Source organism: Lycorma delicatula, chromosome 9 (assembly GCF_047948215.1).
Source record: "Lycorma delicatula isolate Av1 chromosome 9, ASM4794821v1, whole genome shotgun sequence".
Lineage (NCBI taxonomy): Eukaryota > Metazoa > Arthropoda > Insecta > Hemiptera > Fulgoridae > Lycorma > Lycorma delicatula.
In genome coordinates this window covers 22,073,208-22,101,004 of record NC_134463.1, presented here as the reverse complement: position 1 = coordinate 22,101,004, position 27,797 = coordinate 22,073,208, and the positions used below count along the sequence as shown (strand labels likewise).

The following is a 27,797-nucleotide window of genomic DNA, read 5'->3' as shown; positions in this document are numbered from 1 at the left end:
AAAAAAAATTTCAACTGATTTAAAAATATAATATAAATAAAAGTTAATTGTATATGTTTTCTATTCTTTACATTTAAAATTTTAAAAGCTGGAGAAATATTAAAAAAAACTACCAATTTTTAATTTTATGTTGACTTTAACAAGTCAAAATAAAATAGCTGAAAAATACGGGTTTACCTTTTTGATAAAACTGATGGGTATTTAACTAATGGTATTTAACTAACAGCCTAGATTATATTTAGGCCGTTATTTTGAGTTTATATCTCAGAAACAATTTAACTTCCAATCATTAAATTTGATTTGAAAGCTTATGTATTTAGGAAGATTAAATTTCTTTTGAAATTCAGATGAGGGTATGAGAAAATACTGAGGGAATATCTTCCCATCCCCTCTACTAAGTTAAAAAAAATATTCCTAATTGTACAAGTTATATTTAATAAGTTACCTCAACAAATTTAATGATTGTTGGTTAAATTGTTTCTGAGATAAAAACTCAAATACTGAGCAAAGTATACTATTTTCTACAACTAAGGTAGTGTTTCTGAAACCAGATAATCTTAAGAAATGCAGTTTGTATTGTACTGCTTGATGTAATATGTAAATACAGATCTTATTTCAATGATGGGATCATTATTTTACTGTAAGGGATATTTTTACTTCACTATATGCTTTATCGAAGGGTAAAATAATAATACAAAATAAAGAAGTTAAAAACTTTTTACCTTGAGCAACCAGTGGAAGTCATGATATATGGAACCAGGGTATGTTTCATCCACTTCAATAACTGGCAAGAAGTCTTCATTAGTAACAAGTACTTTGTCTTCATGGTAAAGTAAACATGATAAATACACTCCTCTATAAAACAAAATATGAAAAATAAAAAATTAATTTTGTATCATATAAACATAAATTACATAAGTAGTGATACATTTTCAAATGGCATAGATTTATTGAAATGGATATCTATGTCCCTTAATCATGAAGAAAATATTTGCAGTTGTCAATTCCTGAATTGCCATTCTAAAATCTGTCATCAAACAACAGAATGATGGCTAGGAAATGAAGCACACATGAGAATAGGTTAGGTGGGATAATCAAATTTGATTTTCAATTACGTCAACATCACTGAGAGTTTACACTTTAGTTTTGGAACATAAGACTGCAGCGACATAAAGAAGAGTTATCATACATCATTGAGGCTGATCTGGATCAATTTGGTCAGAGAAATATTTTTATCATTAATTATCTCATTAGCTTGAAATTTATGAATGGGAATATGAAATTAATTTTTATAGCAGATTTAATAAAAGAGAGTGCAAATTTAAATTATGCTGGACTGCTTTAGATCAGATAATAATAAAAAAAAAAAAAATATGCCAACTCTGACTAGAATATAAGCCCAGGGCCTTCTGAATGAAAGGCTGAGGAGGCTGTGTCACTGCCACAGATCTTGGAGGTTGGAATTTAATTTACACTTGAACCACTCTGCTGAAAGACAGAATCTATTGTCTTTCAGAAATAAGGGTAACAACTCCTGTTTTTATACAGTTCCGGCTACTGTCTTATTACCCATCGGGTTGGTCTAGTGGTTAACGCGTCTTCCCAAATCAGCTGATTTGGAAAGTCGAGAGTTACAACATTCAAGTCCTAGTAAAGCCAGTTATTTTTACACGGATTTGAATACTAGATCGTGGATACCGGTGTTCTTTGGTGGTTGGGTTTCAATTAACCACACATCTCAGGAATGGTTGAACTGAGAATGTATAAGATTACACTTCATTTACACTCATACATATCATCCTCATTCATCCTCTGAAGAATTATGGAAACGGTAGTTACCGGAGGCTAAACAGGAAAAAGAGAGAGCTACTGTCTTATTAAAAAAAAGTATAAGGTTTAAACTTAACTTCAGTCAAAGCTATTTTTCTCAATAGCACCAAATTCAAAACTAATTTTTGTCCACATATACATATATGTGGATTGCATATTTTTTAAACTTTATGAATCTCTGTTTAAAATCTTATTTGCCTTTGATTTATAAATTTATTGTTTACAGAAATCATATACATTATTAATACAATTTAATTTATTAATATAATTTTCATATATTCTAATAATTTTGCTTAAAAAATACAAACAACATTTTTTCTACCTTCTAAGATGTTTTTGAAATTTTGAAGCCGCCGTAAAAAGCTGTTTTATAGTAGTCTTTTTTCGACGTTGCCCTAATGGTGTTTCACCAGGGCCAGATGGACTATTTAAACCTTTTAAATCAGGCCGAGCACTACGAACTTCATTAAACAATCTGTCCAATAACGCCAAGCCTCCATTTGGTAACCGTTCTTCTTTTTGTTGCACATCTCGCCAACCTTTAAAAACAATTAATTGTTTTTAAACAGAAATAGTAGAAACAAAAGAAAATTAATAATCTTTTTTAATTATTACTAAATTTTTTTGCAATTATACAGGAAGACAACAATCATAGCTGTTTTCATTGTTCAAATATGAATAAGTAAGAGAACAAATTCTGTTAGTTTTTAATTATGCGTACCATTCCAACATTTTAGTGCTGCAGACAAGCCACACTTGAACTTAACTGTTTTCTATTGATGTATTCCTGAGCTAGAAACAAAAACTAATTTTTTTATAAATGGCTTTTTTATAAACACCTCCTAATAAGTATGCAGTATTTGATGGCTGATTAAAATGGATGTATTTAAACTATTTCAAGTTAACAGGACACAAAAATAATAATTTTTTGGTAAACTTGTTTAACATTCTTGAAGCATTTAGTTCCTAAATTCTTATGCTTTCACAGTAGAAAGCATATTTATTGACATACTTAGTATGTAAGAATACCTTCTGTGAAGGCCAATTCTTTTTTTGAAATTGGACAAGTTTCAGTGACTAAAAAAGGAGTAAAAATTAGGCACTATCTTCTTGTTGATCAGAACGATGAAATGTGAATGAAACTTAAAAAAAAGTAACTTTAAAACAGACACCTTTTTAACGATCAAATAGTATGGTACCTTTGATGTGGAACCAAATGATATACTTTTCATGCTTCCAAAAGATCTTTTCAGATCTAAACTATATAATTCCTTTATCAATAGCTTATTCAATATGGCTTTTAGTAAAACTTAAAACGTTTATAAATTTCATATTGATCTCTGATGAATTTATTATTTTTACATACTGTGCATAAAACTTTTATACTGTCGTATATATGTCTGTCCATATATATCTTTGTATGTATGTTCAGTTTTTATCAGTTTACAAATACTGATTCTGTTGTGCATAGTCCTGGTAAAACTTTCTAACAGCAGATGTGTTGGTCAAATCTAGCCAGAGTAGTATTTAATATTCTAACTAGATATCTAGTACAAATAAATACTATGAAAAATTTATAAGATGAACAATAAAAAATTAAATACAGCAATTGCCATTTATTTATTTATTAATGCTTAAATTACCCCTATTCACACATGTTTCCCAGTAGTGTCTTCACTGCAATTCGATGCATTAACAATTTTTCAGTCAAAATGTCATGGGATGATCCAATTGAGACGCTAACCTCTTCTGCAAGTTCTCTGACAGTCAACTGGCAATTTGTATGAACTAGATAGTTGATTTTTCTGAACATGGGTGTTGTCAGTTGAAGTCGAAGGCCTTCCTGGTTGAGGGTCATCTTCAATTGACTGATAACTACTTTTAAATCATGAAAACAATTCCTAAAGTTGCGTATGGCCCAGAGCATCATCTTCGTAAGCTTGTTTCAAAAGTTGAAATGTTTCTGTAAAAGTTTTCCCCAGTTTTATGCAAAATTCTAAGTTGCTCCCAAAAATCACACATTACAAAAATTGCTACTAACACTTAAACACCTTGCACTCAAATAACAATAACGTGAAAACTAAACAAGATATCAACAATCCAAGAACATGTGGTTACAGAGGAGGTTATGTGGATACAAAATAAATGTTACTAAACATCTCCATTGGCGTGTAATTAAAAATGTTCAGTTATTTTCTGAACAGACTTTTAACTAAAGGACTTTTTTAAGAAATATAACATAAATATAGCATTTACCACAAATAATACTCTCAGAAATAAATAAATTAGAGCTATATTATTGATTATTTAATTACCTAAAGATATTTTTTAAATAAAAATTTACTGGATTAAATTTATTAAACGACTAAACAAATAATTATTTGGAAATGATAAAATGAACAATTTAATAATACTTACTGGATGGTGTGACAGAATCTGGATATGACCTTCTATAACTACCGAAACCACGAATATTTCCACATGCGACACGAAAATAATATCGTTTACCATGTTCTAAACCATCAATATGACAATCTAGTTGTCTAGGATCTAATATTTCTTTGAATCCAACTATTTCATTGAATTCTCTATCACAGCTCCATTCAACTAAAAGCAAAAGGAAATATTGAATATTTATAGTGTATTAAAACATAAGAAAACTAATTACTATTTTAAATTTCATTATTATTATTATTGCTAAATTGATTATTTATATTTATATCTTTATTCTTTGAATTAGTTTTTTTTCTACAAAAAGTGTATGGTTTGTAGTGGAATTTGGATCTATGTAGGATATGTTTCTTACAGTATTAAAACATTTAATGCTACCTATTGAATTTAATTGATAATCTTTACTTATTTCATAAAGTATTTTTAGATTTGAGTTAAATATAGTTTATGAATTAAAAATTTCTTATTATGAAAAACAGCCGAGTGATTTTAAAACTCAAACGTAATAAATAAATAAAAAATTTTTCCTATAACATACTTAAATGTAATATCTAAAGCCAGTAACAAATTTATTGAACTGAAATCTTAGTAGGTAAGATAATGTAATTAAAACGTTATGTTAATTTGATATAGTAAAAATACTAACTTAATTTGAATACTTTATTCTATGAACTTTTACTACTACCCAATATATTGGTCTTAATTTAAGTCTATTATTAGGATAAACTCTGGTAAATTATAAATTTATTTTTAGGTAGTACTAAAAACTATTTGATTTTAAAGATATGAAAGAGTGCAAAAAATTAAACCATAACTAACTATTTAAAGAAAGATAACTTAAAAAAGTTTGAAATTGGTTTTCACTATTATTAAAGATGTTGAAACATTGAAAAGAAATGGACCGGGTACAGTATAGTAAAGTATTTTGTACTGAAAGTAGTTTAATCATAACTAATTCTATAATTACACAGCTGTAAGTTATAAACATTTTTAAGAACAAAATGATTGATTTTATTATTTTATTACCAGGTAAACATTTTGTAGTTCTATACTTCATAAAATATCTGACTTGTAGGTGAGAGTGATTTAAAATTACATGAAAAGTACTTTATTTTTCACTTACACAGAGATAAGAAGTACAATAATTTGTTTCCTATAAAAATGATATTTGATTCAAATATTTTTTAGAAAATTCAAATAATAAACACAATTTTTTTTTTATTTACTGGGTTTTCCATTTTTTAATATAAATATATTTTTTATATAAAAAACATAGTAAAAATTGAAAATTATAGAAATACTTCATGTGTTTGCTATTTCAGTAGTTAAAACACAACTTAAAATTAAAATAAAGTTTAAAAATTAAAATTAAATTTTACTTGAACAATTGAGATGGTAACTAACTCTCTTTACATAGAGAGTTAGTAACATTCACTGTAATTTAAAAATCAAACTACAGTTTTTATTGATTTGTTATAAAGAAAAAAACACTTTGAAGAAGTAAAGATATCTACAAATCAATGGGAACAAAAACAGAAAAAGCAGGAAGGGATACAATTTTTTAACTAATTTTGATAAAACTTTTTTAACTAATTTTGAAAAATTAATAAATTTTGCTACAAGGATCCAGTTTTAAACTATTCATTTTACATGATTCTATAAATAAAAGATTTATTTGTTTTAAATAGATGTACCAAATAATTATCATTACTTATGAAAGTAAGTAATATTTTTCTTCTTTTTTTTATCTAATATGATACTAATCCTCTTACCACTACATTAGGAATGAATAATGTTACTATTTTTTTAAACCTTTGTATTTTGTGCAAACTGGTGCATCATGATGGTCAGACGCAGATGGTTCCTTATAACGAACAGTTACAGAGTCTGTTCCAGTTACATCAACAACTACAAGAAATGGTATATCAGGTGGACCTAAAAATAACAAACAACAACATATGTATATATTTGTTTATAAATATATAATAAAATATTTATTAAAAAAAAAAAAAAAATTAAAACTAACGTACTGGTTTGAATCCCAGTCAGGCAAGAGATGTTTCACATGTTGCATACTCGTAACTTCCACATTTTCATGGATAAGCTTCAAGCTTATGTGGTGGATTTATGATCAATAAATAAAACTAATTAAACTAAATTAATTGTAACAAAACAATAGTGACTTTTTTTTCAAAAGGAGTCATGCAGTTATAAAAATTCTCTAACTTTTAAACTAATTTTATTTTGTAGGTACCCTTCTCTTTCATTAACTTCACTAACTTGATAATGTATATAGATACAATAAATCCAGCCTTTTTAAGAAGCAATAACTAAAGCTAAATAACTGGTTTGACATATTCAGTGGTACTATTAACTGTTATACAAATCAATGCTAGAAATGTGTCATTAGTCATGATGAAGTAGCCAGTTCCTTTCATCCACATAATACTTGTTTATGCATATAAAGTGATGTTCATATCTTTTGGATGAATGGTCATAAAGTTACTGTATGGAGTATTCATATGTGTGTGACCATATGGATCTTCTCATGTAGCCATTTTTTTAGATGGTGATTTTTCTTAAATCAATTGATTCAAAACAATTGTTGTATTAAAAAGTTTAATTAACTGTCCTACAAATTTCTTCTGACCACAATTTAAATAATGAAAGAAAATAAAATTTTTTAGTTAACATAGTTACAATTGAAAAAAGTATATTTTTTTCAATAGTTTTCTGAAAATTGTTTACAAGAACTAAAAATGTCACAAATTTATAAAAATATGAGTATAAAAAAAAGATCATAATAAACATGAACAATGCAAAATCTACAAACACATTAAGTTTGAGAAAAAAACACATGTTAAATGAAAAAAACACAACATAGATTAGTTAAAATATTAAATTCCATACAACCTGATGTTATCTATTAACAATGGTGGAACCAGATACAGCAGTAATAAGGAGAATATAATTAGCTCTGAAAAGCTTTTGGAAAAAAGTTCCATTAATTTGAAAATAAGTAATTTAATAGCTTTAAATCAGTATCATAGTTTATTAGTCTGTTTCATAAATATTAGAATTAAAAAAACGATTACTTTTCAAAATGTTTGTGAAAGTTGCTGGCACAAATTAAAATAAGTCAGCAAATAAAATTATTCTATTTAATGATAAACATATTAATATTCTGTAAAAATTATTTAATTTTAATCTAGAGAGGGGCAGTTTAAATTTCTAGACTGGCAGAATATTTTTCTGCGTTTTAGAGATGAACATGATTGACTTCCTTATACTCTTTGTAATCAACAATTAAAATGGACAAAAACACAAATGTTTCAGGTAATCAAGAACATTCCCTCAGTATTCAAGAGTCCACATTACCAAGCTGTGTTTGCATATGAGTGTAATGTATCTAATCATTAATTCTTAAAGACTGATTTATGAATGAATTGCAGTAGTAAAGACTTAGTATTACATGAATGTGAAATCTCTTTAAGGGATTTTTCAAATAACAACTGATTACATACAACCTTAAAAAATATTCAGAAACTGTAAAAATTGGTAATGGGTTCTAAAATACAAAAAAAAAAAACAATTCAGTAAAGGAGAAAACAAATAACATTACAATTTCATCAACTGAAAAAGCCAGCTGTAAATTGTATTTAAGTCTAAGACTTCTCCATAATGTTAGAATAATCTCCATGTTACTATTAGAATAATAAAATATATTCATAGCTTAAAAATTAAAACAACTTACGTGCTTGATCAAAGCCAAGTATCATTCGATTTAATCCTCTTGCTCTTCGTTCCCATAATGTCAGAGTTTTATCGGAAACATTTTGAGAATATGATTTGTTATCACTTTCACTTATTTCTTGAACTCGTCTTTCTGCTTCGCAAGCTAACTGACGGAGATGCAGCGATAATTTTTCAGCATTGTCATCTGTCAACAGAATATAGATATCTTAAATCAAATATATCCATGAAAAAAAAATGTGTATATACAAATATATGATAGGTAGCCTCTTAAATAGGAAAAATTTATATTCTCTAACTTTTAAATAATTTTATTTTGTAGGCACCGCTACTCTCCATCAAAAAAAGACAGCTGCAAATAAAGCTTTAAAGAAAGAAATAATCTCTAACTGCAAGGAACCGAATTTAAAGTTCTTCTAGTTGTGGAATTTGCGTATGGCAAAAACTTGCCATTACCTAAGTTAGAATCAACTCCCAGTTCTGTAAATGCTTGTTACGGCTAAATTTTTTCATAATATATTGCCACAATGATGGCTGTTCTATAATGTACTGCTAACCAGAAATAGCATTAAAAAGGATTCCAGATACAGTGGCTTTGTGCTTGTTTGAGGTTTAATTGTTTGTAGGGGAAAAAATTAAAAATAGTCACTTTTTTGAAATAGTGCTTTTATCTGATCTGGATGGGCATAATAAGAGTATTACAACAGTTCGCTTTTGTTTCCTTTTGGCTTGTTATTTTTCCATAAAAATTACACACATTTCCTATTTGTGAACGTAGCTATGGTCAAAAAGATCGCAACTTTGGTATACATATAAAAAACTGAAATTCATAGAAAACATATACACTGGTGATGAGCATGTATCTAATTAGCAAGTCTTTTACTTTTGTTGATTATTCTAAATTATTCAAGCAATGGGGAGAAGCAATAAAACCATTTACACTTCCAAAACCACTTGCAAAAGGCCACATATTTTCTATACAAGTTTACTTTAGACTGAATGTAGGCAATGTCTTGGCTTCATCAACTTATTATGGTAACTATTTGTTTCTAAAATAAAGGTTGTGTTTTTTATGAAAATTTCTTACTGAATCAACATGTACAAAACAATGTATTAAAAGATGCCAAAGAAAAAGATAGAAGTTTGTTTCCTTTCATGGAAAAAAAATTATTTTATGGTTCAGAGAACTGTTTGATAAAATGAGTAACAAAAATGGTAATGATGCACACAATGGTTTGGAAACTGCATCAGAACTAGTGATTTAATAAATGTGAAACAGAACACATTTTAGAGAATTAAAGGCTTCTTGTACTAGAGAACAATAATGTTAACAAGGAAAAACTTGAAGAAGAATATGAAAAAGAATTAATGTATTAATATGCAATGTTTGAAATATAAATTCTAAAAAAAATTTAGTAAATAAAAAAAAAAAAGTTTATTGAGCTTCATTGTAATAATTTGAAATACTGAGTTTTAGTGTAGATAATAAAAATGTTAATTTTTTGAAATTTTAATAAAATCCTGTATCTTATGTACACTATAAATTAAACAATTTTTTATTTATTAATATCTTGTTTACAATATGAATGTACATTAAAAAAAATTACGCTTATTGCAAAACTTTGGAATTTGTTTTCTCAAAACTCTACTTCTATGACTCATGTTCTTGCATCCATTTCCTCAATTCCTTTTTCTGAAATAATACAAAAATTGCACAATATGTATTAATACTATATTACTTTCCTCCCTGTTTTTTCTACGCCTTTCCTTTATTGATGGTTTTTTTAAAATATGTGATTAAAAAACAAATAATAAAACCTAAATATTACAAATTTTTGTTTAAAATAATTTTCATGAATGCCTTCTGAATTGTGATTTATTATATATATTTAGTATTTTTATGTACTTGCTTTAATATTATTTCATGTATTTATTTATATTTTTATTTATTAATATGAAATCTAACCAATTCTTTTTTGTTTGAAATAAAATTATTGTGTATTTTGTAATGCTATTCTGATTGAAATTTCATCATGGTTTCCCTTGATCTATCTAGGCAAGTACAGTTCCTTTTTATATTCACAGATAAGGATTCCTATCCATTCTGATTTGATCTATAAATGTATGATTATGTTCAAATCAGAATAAAAAATGTATTTATTTAGCAGAAATCTCATAGTAAATGAATTTTTATTAAAATATTTAAATAAAACATTAGATTACAATAACCTTATAAATATCTGTAAATAATTGGTTAAGTGTTTTGTAACCTATCTTGTTATTAGTAATAAAAAAATTAATACTTAATAAATTAGATTTTGCAATTAAATTAAACAAGATTTCCTTTTTAAAAGAATTAATTTATCAAATGATAAAGGAAGGACTGCTATTTAATAGTAGCCTTTACATAAGAATCTATTGGTATATATTTTTCTTATTAAGAAATATTAAAGGTTAATAAATGAAAAATAAGGGAACAAAAAAGAAAACTTGTTTGTTGTTACTGGTTAACATTTCATGAATATAATATAATATCTTGAAAAAATTTGATAATTATTACAAAATAATAAATTAATTACATACCTAATATCCTAGTAAATCTAAAAAAATATTTGTTCACCAACATATAAAATAATGACATTTTGGTTACTGTAATTTTATTATATATATGTTATTTTTAACTATACAGCAATAATTGTTCACCTGTAGTTAACACGTTAACAATCTGTATCATGAGCTAACATATTTTAAATACGTAAGTAAATTAATACTATACAACACTATTTACTGTTCACTATTATGTTCCTGTTACTGTACTGTTGTTTTAACATTAATGTTTACTCAACATAATATGATATATGCTACATACACATAGCAATGGTACAGCATTACAATGAATCAATAAGGACAGACAGACAGACAAATAATTACATACACATAATCCTTCATATTTTACAAATGTATATTTATATATGATTCTGAATATATTATCAGATGCTAGTAATTCTAATAATAAAAACCATAAAGAAAAACATTTGTTCTTTATCAGACTGAATATTAATTATTATTATTATTATAATTAAATTAATCTATTCTTATCAAGTGATTTTTTATTGGGCTCTGGTGTAATTAATATTTTACACTGCAGGAAAATGACTATATATATATAAATTTATTAGTACACTGATATAACAAAGTATGATCACAAGAAGTGGATTATAATCTAGGGATTAAAAAAAATACCTTTCATGTTTAAAAGGGCTAATCAATTAAGAAAAATCTGATGTGGACACCATATGACATCCTTATATGCCTATTAAATTACATATACACATTTTTTTTTTAAATTAAAATTATGTAAAATTCTATTTCATTAATAACTTCTGATATTTTTTCATATTTTTTTATATTGTTATTATTGAATTATTATTTATTGTAAAACTTTTTTTACAATCAGAAGTTAATAATTATTAATAAATCAATATATTTAAATTTAAAAAAAAAGTTAAAAAAAGGAGATGAAATCAGATTCGAATTGATGTGCCTTCCTCTAGTAAATCCAAATTTACATTAATTCAAATTTTATTTGGCTATAACTCTGGAACCAATGAAAATAAGTACCATTTATGATATACTGTTGAAAATCTCTCAAAAAGTCTCTCAAAAAGTAGTGGCTCTTACAAGAGCTTTTGGATTAGGCTTACTTTATGTTTTAAAGTTTAATACAAAATTGAAGAAACTGAATCACCTATTAAAATTTTTATTCCTGTCGATATATGTTTTATTTACGAATTGTTCAGGAGATGACACTAATTTTAATAAAAGTTGGATGAATATTTTAATTCAGATTAAAATTTAGGTGTAACTTAGCTTAAAAAATATTTGTAGGACTCGTGTCTTCTTAAAAAAATTGGATTTTGTCAGCTACTTCTCAAAATTTATTTTCAGTAAAGAGCAGGCTATAAAATTTGCAACAGATTTTTTTTTATAGAATAATTTTCAGATTTTCAAATCATTAACCAATTGCTAAATATTATTGATACTGGTAATTGTAATACATTTACAATCTTTTACAATGAGTTCTTTTAAGTGGTAAATTTCTTTAAAAGTTAAATCAGAAAATCATCATGCTCTGACTACTGTAACTCTAAAACCATTTTTCAATCTAATTTTATAAGATAAAACCATTAAACATGAACTTGAATAACAGGGAAAAAATACTGACATCTATTGCCTTCCTGAGCTCCAAATGCAATAAGCATCTTTGTAAGAGATCTATTATTGCCTAATACAGCAACATCCAATGGTGACAATCCATCACTGTTGACACTAAAAAAGAAATAAAAAGCATTATCAATAAGAAAATATATAAATAAATAATAAAAACACTATAAACATTTACAAAAATTTTCTTGTAACTCTTTTGTGGAAGAATTTTAGCTTCTAAACAATTGGTTCCTAACAAGTGGTCTTTTAATGAGTCAAGATAAAATGAAGCTGTTTAGAAGTATCAGCAATTAGGCTACACTTTTTATTTTGCAGATGGTTTTCAAATCATTCTAATTATTTAATTTCCACCATCTTTGTTAGCAGTCTAACATGGGAAAACCACAACTTCTTTCTGTTTTTAAATAAATTTAAACTTATTTTCAAATCTTAATTTTGGTGGGGTTGTTGATAAAAGTACCTTGAAGTAGTTTCATTGTACAATGTACATGCTATCTATTCATGTCATTTAATTTTTGAAGAAATTTTAGAAAAAAGTCTCATAAAACATAAAAAATCTTGTAGATACTAATACACATCTTACTGGAACTTCTATAGGTTAATTTTTAAGAGTTGTAATGATTTATATTTATTTACTAATTCTTAATGTTTACTGATAAAAATGTTATTAAGGAAAATATTTTTAAGGAGAAATTACTATTATAGTCATAAAAAGTAAGGTTGTAATGTTTTACAACATCCAATAAATCATAATGTGTTTCATAATTCGCCATTCTTCTTTATCAGATCAGTAAATTATCTCAATGCATAAAAAGTAATATAAGTACTCATGCATCCAATTTAAAAAATCATATTTTTAACTAATTACAGTGTTTTCCTTGTACAGAATTTTTGGCCTAAGGATTAAAAATGTAATAGCACTGACTGCTACAATCATTAGCCACTTATGATGGATGTAAGCAACGTAGTGAAAATCCACCCATCCCTTAAATTTTATGACCTATGAAAAACTGATTTATTAAGCTTTACTTTGACCACTGGGTGTTTATTTTTACTTCACTTTCTAATATGCTACTCCTTTAGATGTTCTAGGTAAACACTTTCAAAGAAACACAGAGAAATATAGTTGCTGATCCATGACTTGAATGTTATAGCAGGGAAACCGTAAAAAAGGAAATTTTAGTTTTTTATTTCTTATAAATGATTTTTAAACATTTCTATTTTGAATTTAATACTGTAAAATGTTAAATATATTAATAAACTAATAATACCATATGTTCAATCAAAGATATAGTGATTACTTAAAGCCATTTCATTGCAACAGTCAACATTTTCCATCTATTTCATATACACCAACCCACAAACATTGACAACAACCTTAAAATTTTACATACATAAAAAAGGACACATCTTAACCATACTTGAATGTTATGAAATAAACCAACACATAATATACTAAATAAACAGATTTAATTCAAATCTAACACATGTTTCAATCACATTCTGAATACGCATCTAATTAAAAAAAGCTGCTGATAGTAATCACCTACTGCCAGTGTGAGAATAACAGTACCAATCACTGAAGATGGTCATGTAAATGACAAAATTTTTTGAAGTAAATAATTAAAAACATATTATAAAATTTGCTTCAGTTTGTTGTTATAAAAGTTTATAATTAATAACATATTTATTGAGTTTATAAAAAAAATTGCTCAGCTGATAAAAGAAACAGGGCTCAATCACTGAACAGAACAGATTATGCTCTATTATACTTTAATGAGGTTTTTGCTTGATTTCATTTAGTTATACTTTATTAAAAATTAGAGAGAGTAGTAATTTATTTGTCTGTAACTATCAAGGATCGTTCCAGGATTATTGTCTGGGAATCCTACTGGAGCTAAAAAGCCCTACTGGAGTCTGAGATGCCTGGTGGACAAAATCCCTCTTCCTATTTTATCAGTCAATTTAATCTAAATTTTTAATTTAAATTTATAATATTCATAAATCCTTCAATACCTTGTAATTTATATCATTAGTAACTCGAGAGATTTTCCCCCTCCATCACTTTCACAAACTAATGTTTACCTTATTCCAGTGGTGTACAGATAACAAGAATAGGGAAGGGGTTATTATAATATATTTTAGTTATTGTTATGAACTCCAATTTTCAAGACAATAGTGTTAATTTACTTTCAATAGAAGAAATACCAGTGGAAAATATTTTACTAACTAGAATGAGTCATATTACAGTCTTTATATTTGAAAAAATAAAAAATAAACGTAATAAACCATTAAAATGGCACAATGTGGAGGCTGTTATATTAAATTAGATTATATACAGAATTGAATTCAATAGACTAAGCACTGTAATAAAGTATTTTATTATATTTTTCAATTTACTGCTACTGACAACAATATCCAAACAACTTGGAAAAAATGAGAGTTGACATTAAAACTAAAAGCTTACACAATCAATAAAAAATAATCCATAAAGCAGAATCAGTCTACTATTCAATGTTCCTTTGTCAGTGTAATTCTCCTTGTAATTTATACAGTAGTTATCTGATACAATTTTTTTAACAATAAGAAGAAATTACTTTAAACAATATTCTAGTTACCAGATTATACAATATAGTTAAAATAAAAATCTGTTCAAAAATTCTATTATTATTCAAGACAGAAATGAATAAATATTTATATTACTTAGAGAAACTGAAAAAAATAATTAAAAAGAAAATTGTTTATAAAAGTTACACCTAAATATGAGTCTACTTCTTTCACCTGTTTTACACAGGATATGTTTTTGATGTACAAAATTATTTATTCTGCTTGTGCTAATAATTATAATTTCACCAAAATGAAATCTATTATCGAGATCAGTCTTTCATGTAACATATGAGTATATTTTTAATAAAAAAATGATTTACTCGTACTTGAAGTAAAAGGAATAAAATTGTGGGAATAGGTTTATTAGATTTTATACATCGATAAATAAAAATGAAACAAAGGCAATGAAAAAGTAAGTATAATAATGAGTTAAATATTAAGATAGAAGAAAATAATCTACCAAAGAGTAATAATATTTTGTTGTTTTTATAATAAATTCATAAAAGATAGTTGAAGTAAAAAGATATTAAAAGCAAACTGATACAAGTAGGGCAAGAGTAAAGAAAAAACAAAAGTCTACGGCCTGTAATTCAGAGGGTTTCAGTACAGGAAAAGATAAAAATAAATAATAAATTAAAAAAAAATTATTTTTTATTTTATCTTTAACAGTGAAAAATATTACATTATTATTTTTGAAGAAAACAAATAAATTTCATCATAATAATTGACAAAGTAATAAAATCAGATTAGTGACGCTGGCAGAACTAAGGAAGGGACATGACCCCCTTGGAGGTTAACATGGTGTACTTATTTAAAGTATAAAAAATAAATAATATTTTTAAAATTTTAAAAATTGCTAAAAACTATATTAAAATGTTTTTTCTTTTTAAAATCAGATAAAAATATTAAAAATGAGGTCTTTTTGTTTTTTCTGATGCCAAAACGGGAATTCCTGACTTCCCTTCAATTTTTGTTTGAATTTTCCACAAATTATATATATGGGACCCCAAATCTAAATTTTATCTGAAATCACTTTCAAATTGATAAATAAAATACAACGACCAAACTCTGGTTGAGTTTGTTAACAAGCAAAATCAGATAATGGGGGTGGAAATGGGGGCTTTTTTGAAAAAACAAAATATCGCTATAACTTTCTTATTAAGTAAAATATCAAATTCATTTAAAGTTCATACTATTCTTTGGATAAGGGCCTAAAACTTATCTTAGTAAAGTTTTTTGATATCACCAGCCACTGGCCCAGGGGGTGGAAAAAATGGGGTTTCGAAGAAAAAAAAATCATATCTCAATAGGTACCTTAAATCATACCTTAATAGACACAATATCAAATTGGTTTAAAGTGGTCGTTAGTCCTCATTACCTAAAACTTTACCTAAAACATTACCTAAAACTTTAGTCTGAAACAATTTTTGATATGCGAACCCTTATGGCAAGGGATGACCAAAATGTTGCTGGAATTGTAAGATGTGGCTTGTCATATGCTAAACATGTGAAACTTTTTTCATATGCAACCATTGTCGTATTGAGTAAATTTGAAGTTTTTCTTAACTTTAAAGTGGAAATTTTTTTTATCTCCTACCTAGTGAAATCTACCTCCACTTTCTGGCGTGCCGAAAGGGATTTTTTTCTTAGTGAATCTAACTGGCTGGTAACTCAATCGATCAGTTATCCAGTCACTTTGTACCATATTTGGGGATTGATGGTGGACCCGAATGGTAACTCAAATGGCTATTCAGTTAGGTAGTCCTTTGTTATTTAATTGAAAGCTACATTGTACAAAATTCCTACTACAAAAATTTCAGTATAAGCCATTTTTTACTAAATAAAAATTACAAGGGTGAGTCAAAGATTATCTTCACTTATGCCATAACACACCTTTGAGGTTGTCATACTGCCTTCTGTGTATGCATGCTTAGAGTTGGTATGACTGTGGTCACGTGTATAAAAATTTGATCCTGATTGTGTCACTTGCCTTCTGAGAATTACAATGTAAACATGACTCTGTTTGCACTAAGGAGGAACAATGAGCAATGATCTGATTTCTCTGGCTGTAGAGTGTGAAAGAGGCTGGTTGAAATTCTTTGGAAACTCTTATCATAGATGGGGACAGCACTTTATCACATGAAAGCACTTTTTTGTGGGTTGAGAAGTTTAAAAGTGGCCAGATGAGTAAGACACATGAAGAGGAAGCAGAATGCCTGTCAACCTCCATCATGGACAACAACATTCAGCAAACTTGAGGGTGGTTCTGGCAAATAGGTGAGTTACCATCTATGAAGTAGCATCTTTTTTGAAAATCAGTTATGGTCCTGTCCATCAAATCATCTATGACAAGCTTGGCTTCTGTAAAAGAAAGTGTTGTTGTTTCATGATGACATCCAGCCACACACAACTCACTACACCATTCACAACATGGTTCAAGATTCATCAAGTTGAATTTTGAGGTACTTGAACACCCTTCCTACAGCCTAGATCTTCCTAACTCCAATTTTTATCTCTTTGGGCTGCTCAAGGATGCTTTGCGAAGTTGTCAATTTTTCACAGATTTAGATGTGCAGGAAGCAGTGCAAAAGTGGCTTTGCGACTGACTGAAAACCTTTTTCTTGGAAGGTATGCACAAGCTTGTGGATGGTGCACCAAGTAGATTGACAACGAAGTGACTATATAAAAAAATGATGTATATGTTAAACTCCTACCTTTGTGTAAATAATGTAGAAAATAAAACCTATAAATAAATAATTTTTGATTCACCTTTCTATGGAACTGCACTATCACAAAAAAATAAGTTTAATGTCGATTTTTAATAGTTTGCAAAATTTTTTTTTTGTTTAAAATAGAAACCATCAGAAATAAATAGAATAATTAGACACCAATGATTTTAGAAATTCTGTGCACCAGAAAAGGCTTGGTAGACAATATGAATAATACTTTGATTGCTGTACAATGAAAAGTAACAATAGATAATACAATTCAAAATAAATCTATAGTGCAGCTTTATTAACTATTTTTAATTTAATTGTGAAGGTCAGTAAGGTATCAATTTAGAGAATAATCACTGTGACTTCACAAGACCATTGGATATTAAAAATGTTCTATAAAAACGTTTAGGTCTTTAATAAGAATCAATATTTTTATTTATAACCAATAAAATACTAATTAAAAATGAAAATAACGTATTGTTATATATTAACATATACTTATATAACATACTGCGTAATATTATTTATTTATTTATAAAGAATTCTTTTACATCAATATCAATTTTGTATTTATAAAATTGATTACTAATACATATTAAATTTAGTCAGATTTTAACTGATTAACAGAATCTGTTAATCAGATACAGTCAGATACAATTGTATTATCGTATATAGATATTAAATATTCAAAATAGACTACATGTTATTAATATTGCTACATGAGCTGTTGGTTACATTAATCTGATTAAAATTCCTAACTCTTAAGAGCTAATCTGTTAAAATGACAATATTTATGTATAATATCATAAACACACAATTAACATACAGACATATACAACTCGACAGATCATAGAGGACTTATGTGTGTTATAATCTTTACTGTAACTGATTATTTTGACTGCCCATTTAAAATTGAATGTTATATTTTACATAAGTTTGAAACAGATTTTCACATGATTACTAAACGTATTTATAAGAACAGAAAGGGAACTGTTGAGAAAATAAAATCTTGCTTGATTTACTTTTCTGACATTAGTTATTTTTATACCGTGTTACCTAAGAGTATTAGTTAAAAGTTACCTAAGAATTCTTTTCTTTGGATAGCATGTTCATGCTATCTAAACTGTGGCGAATAATGTCTTCTTCATCCAAATTCTTCTCAGTATAATTGGAAATGAGTAGAAACATAACAAAATTTTTGCTCTGAAGGCAAATAATTTAGATATCAAACTTCTTAATGAAAGCATGAATTTAGTTTGTCATTAATAAAATGTTTTTATCACGTCCTGGTAAATTCACATTCAAGTCGTTTAAATATTAAAATACATCAGCTAAGTAAGTCAATAGCAACTCAATATTCTGTAAAAACGATAGAATTTATCCTGGAAAAATATTATTAATTCAACTCACAATTTCAATAACCAGGTTGACCCTTTCCCCTGCGATAATCATTTGACCTTTGAATGGAAAAGAAGAGATTCTTTTATTTTCCCCCATTTCATCACACAGTTTAGCAAACAGCCTATTCTGTAATGGTCGACTTTTCATAAAATTAACCATCTTTACAGCTTCATAAAGAATTTGTTTGAGATTTTCTGGTATATTTTTTGTTGCTAGAGTATGTCTGTGAAGGAAGCAGTGTATACTTTTCGTCCTTGGTATAAGATGGTCTTTTAATTTTTTCAGAAATCCACTGTTCTTTCCTGTTACCACCTTCACACCATCACTACATACTGCAATACATTTTGTCCAGTCTATGTTATAGTTTTTAGTAGCTTCATAAAAAACATCAAAAAGACTCTGGCGTTTTGCATGACCAGTTATTGATTTGCAAAACAACATATTTTCTTTGAATAGATCATTCACAGGGACAGATCGTCCCTATTACATTCATATCTCACCAAACATAAGAACTGAACTGAGAAATGTTTGCCACATCTGTTGATTCATCAAATTGAATACTAAAAAAAAAATTATTTTGAATTCACTTGCTGAATTATCTGATCGCAAACATCAGCAGCCAGTCGATTTGCTTGATACTGTGTTGCAAGAAAGCAAAATTTTTTGGCTTCTTCCACCCCTATTAAAATACAGACCATATCAAATACTGCAAGCAATATGAGATTTGAGATTTTCTGCCATTTTGTGGGGTTTGGACATCTTAGCTACTCTTAAGGCTATGACATAAGATGCTTCAAGTTTACTTTTATTAGTATGGCTCGATTTACAAACAGAAACCTGTTCACCTCTTAAAGTATGTAATTTTCTTTCAGAAAATTTCAAGGATTTGCTTTTATGATCTGGATGTTTAGTTTCCAAGTGTTGAATTAATTTTGATGGCTTCATGCTTTCGTTGGAGAGAACTTGAAAGCAAACAATGCAATGCGGCTTTCCATCCAATGATTAAAACCATAATTTAAATAACTGTCATTGTACAATCTATCAATTGATTCACTGAATGTAGATAGCTCACTTTGTCTTTTTACAAATTATCCATTTTGCATAAGAATCTAATTAAAAAAAAAACAGGTACACTGACTGCACACTAAAAAAATCAAAATCTCAATTATTATTTTCAATGAAACTATGCTTTTAAAAACTTAAATAAAGGCATCAGATGCATACTTCGCATGAAAATTTAATTGGCGTTCTGCAATCTCTTACGCTTCTTTTATATTACGTTTGAACGCAAGACGTGTTCAAATATATCACATGCAAGTTCGAACATGATACTCTCACAGTGAATATTATGCTAGCAGACCAAATTACAAGGAGCACGTACACATCAAGTTGGAACCTGTAAATTGCACGTGTTTGTACATTTCATACGTGCATGTTCATATCCATTGCTATCATCACAGCTAAATAGTTTTAACTAGGTTTATCACTGGGGTTAGGTTGGGGGATTGCAAAATTTTTTTGGGGGGTCTTGGATCTAAAAAGGTTGAGAATCATTGATCTACAATAATACTGATGTAAATGAAATATTAGTTCCCTTTCGGTACTTTACTTGACAATCTTAAGTATTATACACTTAAATGGAAACAATTCTGCCCTGTCCATTGTTTAACAAAAAACCAGAGAATTGCAAGAAATTCACAAACATTTAAAAGAAATAGGAGTAGTTTACAATCAACTCATTAAAAAAATTACAAACCCTTCTTGTTGAGTATTAGATTAAGAAAATCAATCGGTATTATTAATGATCAATAAAAAATATCAAATATTTGGAAAAGACCCATTACATAATTGGGTGATAATGAAGAATTAATGAAAGAAATGGAGTTAAAAAAATATTGCGATATTTCAGATAGTTGTGAGCACAGTTTTACAACATTTTTTAAAAGTAATATTGTCAATAATTATTTTGTTGTGGATTACATCTGTAGAAATATCCCTGTAGAATACGTTACTGATAGAATTATTGAAAATTAAATAAAGTGAAAAAGTTTTGATAAAGATTTTGTTATGATAATTATTGTAAGCATAAATAATTTCTCTCATAATTCAGATGATGAGAAATAAAATTATTTCAAGCTTTTGAATAGATGTGTTTTACTTTATTGGATAATTATTTCCTCCTTCACAAGGAGGTTTGACAAAAAGAAACAGAATTTTATTTATAGGTCTTCCCCAGTTAAGCAGTTGATACCATACACATAACAAGCACCATTTCAAAAGAGTGAGAGGTAGATAGATATTATGTTTATGGACAAATACATGACCACGCTAGAAATAACAATTAAATAACATATTTTAAAGAGAGAAGTAGTAGTGCAGTTGACCCAAAGTTTTGGGTCAATATCTACTGCAAATGGGGTGGTTTTGGGTCAATTTTCTTAAAATTTTTGCAAACATAACTCCACTTTATATTAAGCCCAGTACATGAACATATACTTTACTTTGCCATTTTCAAAAAAAAACTTTTGTCCTAAAATTTCCTCTTCTGCAAAAATCAAAAAAAGCTATATTTTAATTTATTGCAAATTTTTTGTTTTAATGTCTTCCTATGTCACTCCATGTCCACTGAAATGCAGGTAATAGCCAGCTTCATCACAGACACTTTCTGCATAATGGACATTGACACTCTCAGAAAAAGCAACTCTGGTTGGCATTGTTTGTACCTCACATGATTTACATATGTCATTATCATAAGAAAGACGGTGGACAGGTAGTATAAAACAATAAATTAATGCAAATTTAATTTATGAAACAATGCACTATGCACTTGCTTCAATTTTTTAGAAGAATATTACTAATTAGTAATAATAAATTTGAAGGTTAATAATGAACATCCCACATTTTGTTAATTAATCTCAATCTTGATAATTTCAAAACCACAAAATATTTTGAGAAAAGAATTATTGAGTTAATGAGATATTAAATTATGTCAGTAATTATTCTTGTGTATGTTGTTCACATAAAAGTAAAACATCTAAAAAATTTCATTTTAATTACAAAATGTATGGGTAAGATTTACATTTCAAAATTAAATTATTACAAGTAGATGCATATCAGTGTAATTTTCAGTTAAAATTTAGTTATTTTAAAATATGATATATAAAATATTATAAAAGATAAAAATCTATAACTTCCAAAATTATGTATAATAAAGCTTTGTAAGAATATTTAAAATCTGTTCTTGATAAATAAATGAATAAATTTATTTAACAATACAATTCATCAGTCTTTTCTCTATAATTTAAAAAATATTTTCCATTGAAATAATTAAATTGGTAAACCTGAATTACATTTATACACAACTGAATAAATTTCATAAAATTTCCACCTTTTGATTCTTAAAATAGGAGGCTACATGAAATAATTACTGGAATTCAGAAACATTAAGATCTTGCTGAAAAGAAAAGATTAAGGAAGTTTTGTTTATCTATTTTGTTATGGCACAATCATGCATAATGTTTTTTTTTCAATTTTAATAAAATAATTTTTTTCAATGAGTGATCATAATCTTAATGTTTACATTTATAAGAACATGTAAAAAGTCATTTTTCTCATCTTTTTTATACTTCTTTATCTTCTTTATACTAAATTTGCATAATTAACAAATATATTGTATTCATCAGTATCAGTGGGTAAACAGAAAAAAACCTTTGGTTATTTATCAGAGTTCCACTAAACTAAATCTATAAATTATTATAATCATTATCCCTATCTACAACTTTTATTATTTTAGAACATAGAACATGGAAATTAACCCTAAAACAGTTTAAAAAAAAAAAATCTTCACAATATATCTTTATGTAAAATAGAAACAGTTACATTATAAAATAAAAATAAAATCAGTGGAAGATTTCCTTTACATTAAAATAGAGTGCAATCAGAGATGTAAGCAGTGAAAAACTAGTCTCACTCATCAGATGAATGACATGGTAGGAGAGTAGTTAATGTAACGATCTCTATTGTACTATTGAAGATGATGATGATTGCTATTATTCATACATTTTTAAATGATTTTTAAAATTATTTTCATGTACAATAAAGAATAATCTTGGTTAACATATTATTCTACATAAGACAAGGATATGCCTCTATAGTACTATATTTAAGTAAAAATAATATTAAAGTAATAAAAAACACTTATAATGATTTATAAATAGTAGTTCAGTGAACTGAAAACTTTTTTTCATTTTCCACTGAATTTAAAACTCTACAATGAAACTAATTAATAAACTGGAAAAAGAAGTACAAAAGAGACTGTAATTAATTGTGTAAGTTGGTGGCTAGTGCCAAAAATAATCTTTCTGTATTTGCAGAAACCAGACACTTCTTACTCTGACTAAAAAGAGGTTCTACCATTAAATCTGTTTTTTACATACATTGATATATATATATATATATATATAATATAAAATAAATAAATATATATATATATATATATATATTTATTTATTTATTTTCCTAATGTGTACATTGCAATCTGCTCAAATAGTGAAGAATAATAAGCAACCCTTCCATAGTGCAATGGGATGAGGATGATTTGTATGACATGTAAATGAGGTGTACTCTTGTACAGACTCAGGCTGACCATTCCTGTGTAGTTAACTAATCCCAGCCACCAAAGTTTATTGCTATCACTGTCTAGTATTCAAATCTGTATATATGAGGGCAAGTCAAAAATTATCTACACTTTCACATTCTCACACCTTTGAGTTTGTCATACTGCCTTCTGTTTATGCATGCTAGAGTTGGTGTGACTGCTGACACATGAGCAAAATTTGATCCTGATTGTATCATTTGCCTAGCGACTATTACAGTGTAAACATGGTTCTTCTAGCAGTTTGCACCAAGCAGTCATCTGATTTCAGTGATCAGAGAATATGAAAGGCGCTGAGATTCATCGTACATTTTTATCATAATATGGGATCAGTGCTTTATCATGTAAAAGTGTTTTTTCATGGATCAAGAAGTTTAAAAGTGCCCGGACGTATGTGATGCACGAAGAAGGAACAGAACACCCGTCAACCTTTACCACAGATGACAACATCAGCAAGTTTGAGAGATGGCTCTGGGGAATAGGTGAGATACCATTAATGAGGTAGCATCTTCTTTGAACATCAGTCATGGTTCTGTCCATAACATCATCCATGACGTGTTTGGTTACTGCGAAGTCTACTGTCAAAGAAAGTGTTGTTGTTGCATGACAATGCCTGCCCACAAATGGCTCGCTATACTGTTCAAACCATCAACAAGATAAATTTTGTGGTACTGGAAACCCTTTCTACAGCCCAGATCTTCTCCATCTGACTTTCATCTGTTTAAGCTGCTCAAGAATGCTTTGCGAGGTCATTGATTTTCCATAGACTTAGACATGCAGGAAGCGGTGTAAAAGTGGCTTCGCGACTGAAACCCTTCTTTCCTTGGAAGGAATTCGTAAGCTTGTGGATTGCTGGACATTGGCAAGGGAGGTGACTATGTAGAAAAGTGATATACACATTGAACCAGTAACTTTGTGTAAATAAATTGTAGAATGAAAAATATACATAATTTTTTACTTGTCCTTGTAAACTCGTCCTTTACTAGGATTTGAACCTCAGAACCTTTTCAGCTATTAAACTCCCTATTTGCGATGAGTTAACTACTATATAAAAGGTATATTTATTTTATATATAGATGTATATATTATATATATATATATTTTTTCTTTTGTTTCAATAATTTTTTTAAATTTAGTATATGCAATAAATTAAAGATACTAGAGCTGTATTGACCACTTGTATTTAACCACCATTTTTTTTTAAGTTATTGAAAAATCGTTGGTATTTGTTATTCTGCTTAATTGCAAGCAACCATATAAAATATTTTATAGAAAACAGGAAAAGCATTTGTGTAACTACATGACAAACACACAAACAGATGAAGAGCCAAAAGTTAAAATTTAAATAACAGCTTACTTCACTTGGCCAATAATCAACTTCCTAATTTTATTTTAAAAGATTTAATTTAATTTTCTGATTTTTTTTTGAAAGATGTTTGAAAGATTTGTGATCAAAGAGCACTTAAAACATAAAGATTCACATCATATCAATCATTCTGTATTTATATTATTTTTATCAAACAATTCTTATACAGGACAAGGAAATAAAAGGTTTAATGAAATAAGAATTAAGATTTTGAAATCTGATGCCTCCTGATGAATTCACAATATGTATATTGCTTTAGATGTTACCTTACACTATTATAGTAATTATTTAAACACTGTCTGCTAAGATAATAAGCTAAAAAAAAAAAAAAAAAAATGAAAGTGGTATGCAGTAACCAGCCAAACTAAAACTGGATCTAGTGTTATTTAATTTATTTATTTAGTTTTAGTAATCTATTGTAAGTGGTATGTTGAACTTGAGATATACCAGTTTTTTTAACCATATATTATAAAGATGCAATTAATTTGAAAAAATATATGAACTATACTGTCATAATTATTAATATGTAACAGAAATTGCAGAATAATGCAGCAGAAGTTCTGATGAAATAGATTTCCTTTTAATAAACTTTATCCTCATTTTAATAAATAAAATAAAATAATTTGAATTTAGTGTTAATATACAAAATGTTTAGTAAGTAATGCCTTTTTTATACTTATACAATCTTTCTGAATGATAAATTTTTATTATTCAGCCTAATGCAACATAAAATGTAATTTTTGTAACTGAATAATGCTGCTCAGAATGAGTGAGATTTTAAACGTCATCTGTTTCCATATTGTACTTACGCAAATGAAGATAATTTAAATGCACATACAAATAGGAGAAAACAAAATATAAATGAAAATTCACAGTATATGCAAATTTAAAGCATCCAAACAATGGTGACTATTTAAACAAATGAAATGACCATGGGGTTATAGGATGAAGTTTAAATGAAGAGAAAAGTAAAGGAAAACAATGTGAAAATTCTAAACTTTCTTAATCATATTGCTTATGTACTTGATGAAAATGTAAGACTATGTAGAATAACCGCTATTAATAAATTATATAATAATAAAATATTGACATAAGATAAAGTGAATAAATAAAAATGCATTGCATACATAAATCATATTTATGTAAATATATAATGTATGTACACTGTATATGAGTAATTGTAATGTATTTTCAGGCATGATAACCTGAAAACCTTGTTTGATGGACAGACACCTTTAATTTGAACTGGTAAGGCAATAATAAACACTGACATTTTGTGATGAAAACCCATAAATTTGAGCTTCCTAAGTTCAATTTTTAAATAAAATTAATGAAAAGAAAACAGACCTAAAATAACTATGTAATTAAATATTTCTTATTTCTTCAGATTCTGAATTTTTGTAGAAGGTAACAAATTAGAAACAAAATTTAACTAGCTCTTAATTTGATTTTTTTTTTAAATTAAAAATTTAAAAACTATTATTTTTAGTTTTTTGAAGTTATAAAGTTAGTTTTATTATTATTTTCTTAAAAGTTTGTTTAATTAAAAATTTTGGTCTAAATAAAAACACTACCAGTATGAAAAAAATGCATCAAGAAACGTAAAGGAAAGAACCTATATCTTAAAAAAATAAGAAAATGAATTCACAAAAATAATATAAAGAGACAACTCCAAGCATGAGTTAAGGCCAACTGAATATGGGTATACTATGATCATTTTACCTTATTTCCAACTAAATTTATAATATTTTTATTTCAAAGAATTTTAAATATCATAATGATATCACACTATTAAATTATATTTATTATTTTTTCTTACTAATTTATTCCGTCACTGATATCTATTGGCCAACTTTCAATTGCAGGTGTAACTTCTTTATTGCTTTGTTTTTTGTAATAAAAAGTGAACTTCAGAGCATGTGAAAAAATGCTGAGGCTACTTTTCATCATACAGGTCAGTAAAACTGTAAACATTTAAGAAAAATATTTTTAAATTGTGTATGCATACTAAGTAATTTTTGTTTAAAAAAATCTTTCTCTAATTTAGAAAAAAAAATAAAATGGGGCTTCAATTAAAAAAAGTCATAAAAAACCAACAACTGGGTGAAGAGTATTGTTTGAAGATATATAAAAAAAAACAAATGCATAAAACTGAAAACCTGATTATATATAGGTATGTACTAGATACATGTTATTACATTAATACAGTTGATAAAATTAAATGTTGTATTCAAATGCATGAAATTTTCTAAATATTGAGATTAATAGATAAAAAATATTGCATTTACTCATATTTAATTTAAATAAACATACAAAGAATAAAAAATCTAAAACTGAGTGTAATAATTTTATGGTAACAATTTTCAATAAGCACATCTAAAAAAATTGAAATTCATAAACATCTTTTATAATTTGTTTTTAAAATTGTACCCCTATGACAGTTAATATATTATAATATATTGCATGTAAACTCCCTGCTGAAAATGTAAATGTTTTAGTTCTATGTTAGCGCCTCATATGGTTCTTAAACCAATATTTTTAAATTAAAATTACCTTTCATTATTATTATTAATGATTTATTTTCTCTTCTTTCATATCTAAAGAGAAATAATTCACATAATACAAGTATGCACTATTAAGCAGATCTTTTTGCTTGTACAAAAGAGAAACAGTTGTCATTCATTCTATGTCTGTGGAAAAGCATCTATAGTAATAAGTATTTTAATCACTCTATTAGATAAGAATAATGGGATGACTCGTTTGAGTTGAGTTGATGGAATCATCTTTGTTA

General features: G+C 27.1%; 1 protein-coding gene and 1 long non-coding RNA gene across 5 annotated transcripts in view; one reads left to right on the top strand and one right to left on the bottom strand.

Moving 5' to 3' along the window:
* wake (ankyrin repeat and fibronectin type III domain containing protein wide awake) overlaps positions 1-27,797 on the bottom strand; it is a 302,255-nt gene that overhangs the window by 36,873 nt on the left and 237,585 nt on the right. For 2 of the 4 annotated variants that reach the window (XM_075374448.1, XM_075374446.1), the window contains exons 4-9: positions 12,260-12,363; positions 8,036-8,221; positions 6,094-6,216; positions 4,249-4,437; positions 2,153-2,369; positions 723-855 (exon numbers count right to left, since the gene is read on the bottom strand). In XM_075374448.1, coding sequence (XP_075230563.1) covers positions 723-855; positions 2,153-2,369; positions 4,249-4,437; positions 6,094-6,216; positions 8,036-8,221; positions 12,260-12,363 — 952 coding nt within the window. Of the gene's footprint in view, positions 1-722; positions 856-2,152; positions 2,370-4,248; positions 4,438-6,093; positions 6,217-8,035; positions 8,222-10,617; positions 10,864-12,259; positions 12,364-27,797 lie in introns of those variants that run through there. The other 2 variants (XM_075374450.1, XM_075374449.1) reach the window with 2 other exon arrangements.
* LOC142329722 (uncharacterized) lies at positions 10,660-27,173 on the top strand. Its single transcript, XR_012757574.1, has 4 exons — positions 10,660-10,789; positions 26,202-26,254; positions 26,872-26,960; positions 27,054-27,173. It is a non-coding gene; the product is annotated as an uncharacterized LOC142329722 (long non-coding RNA).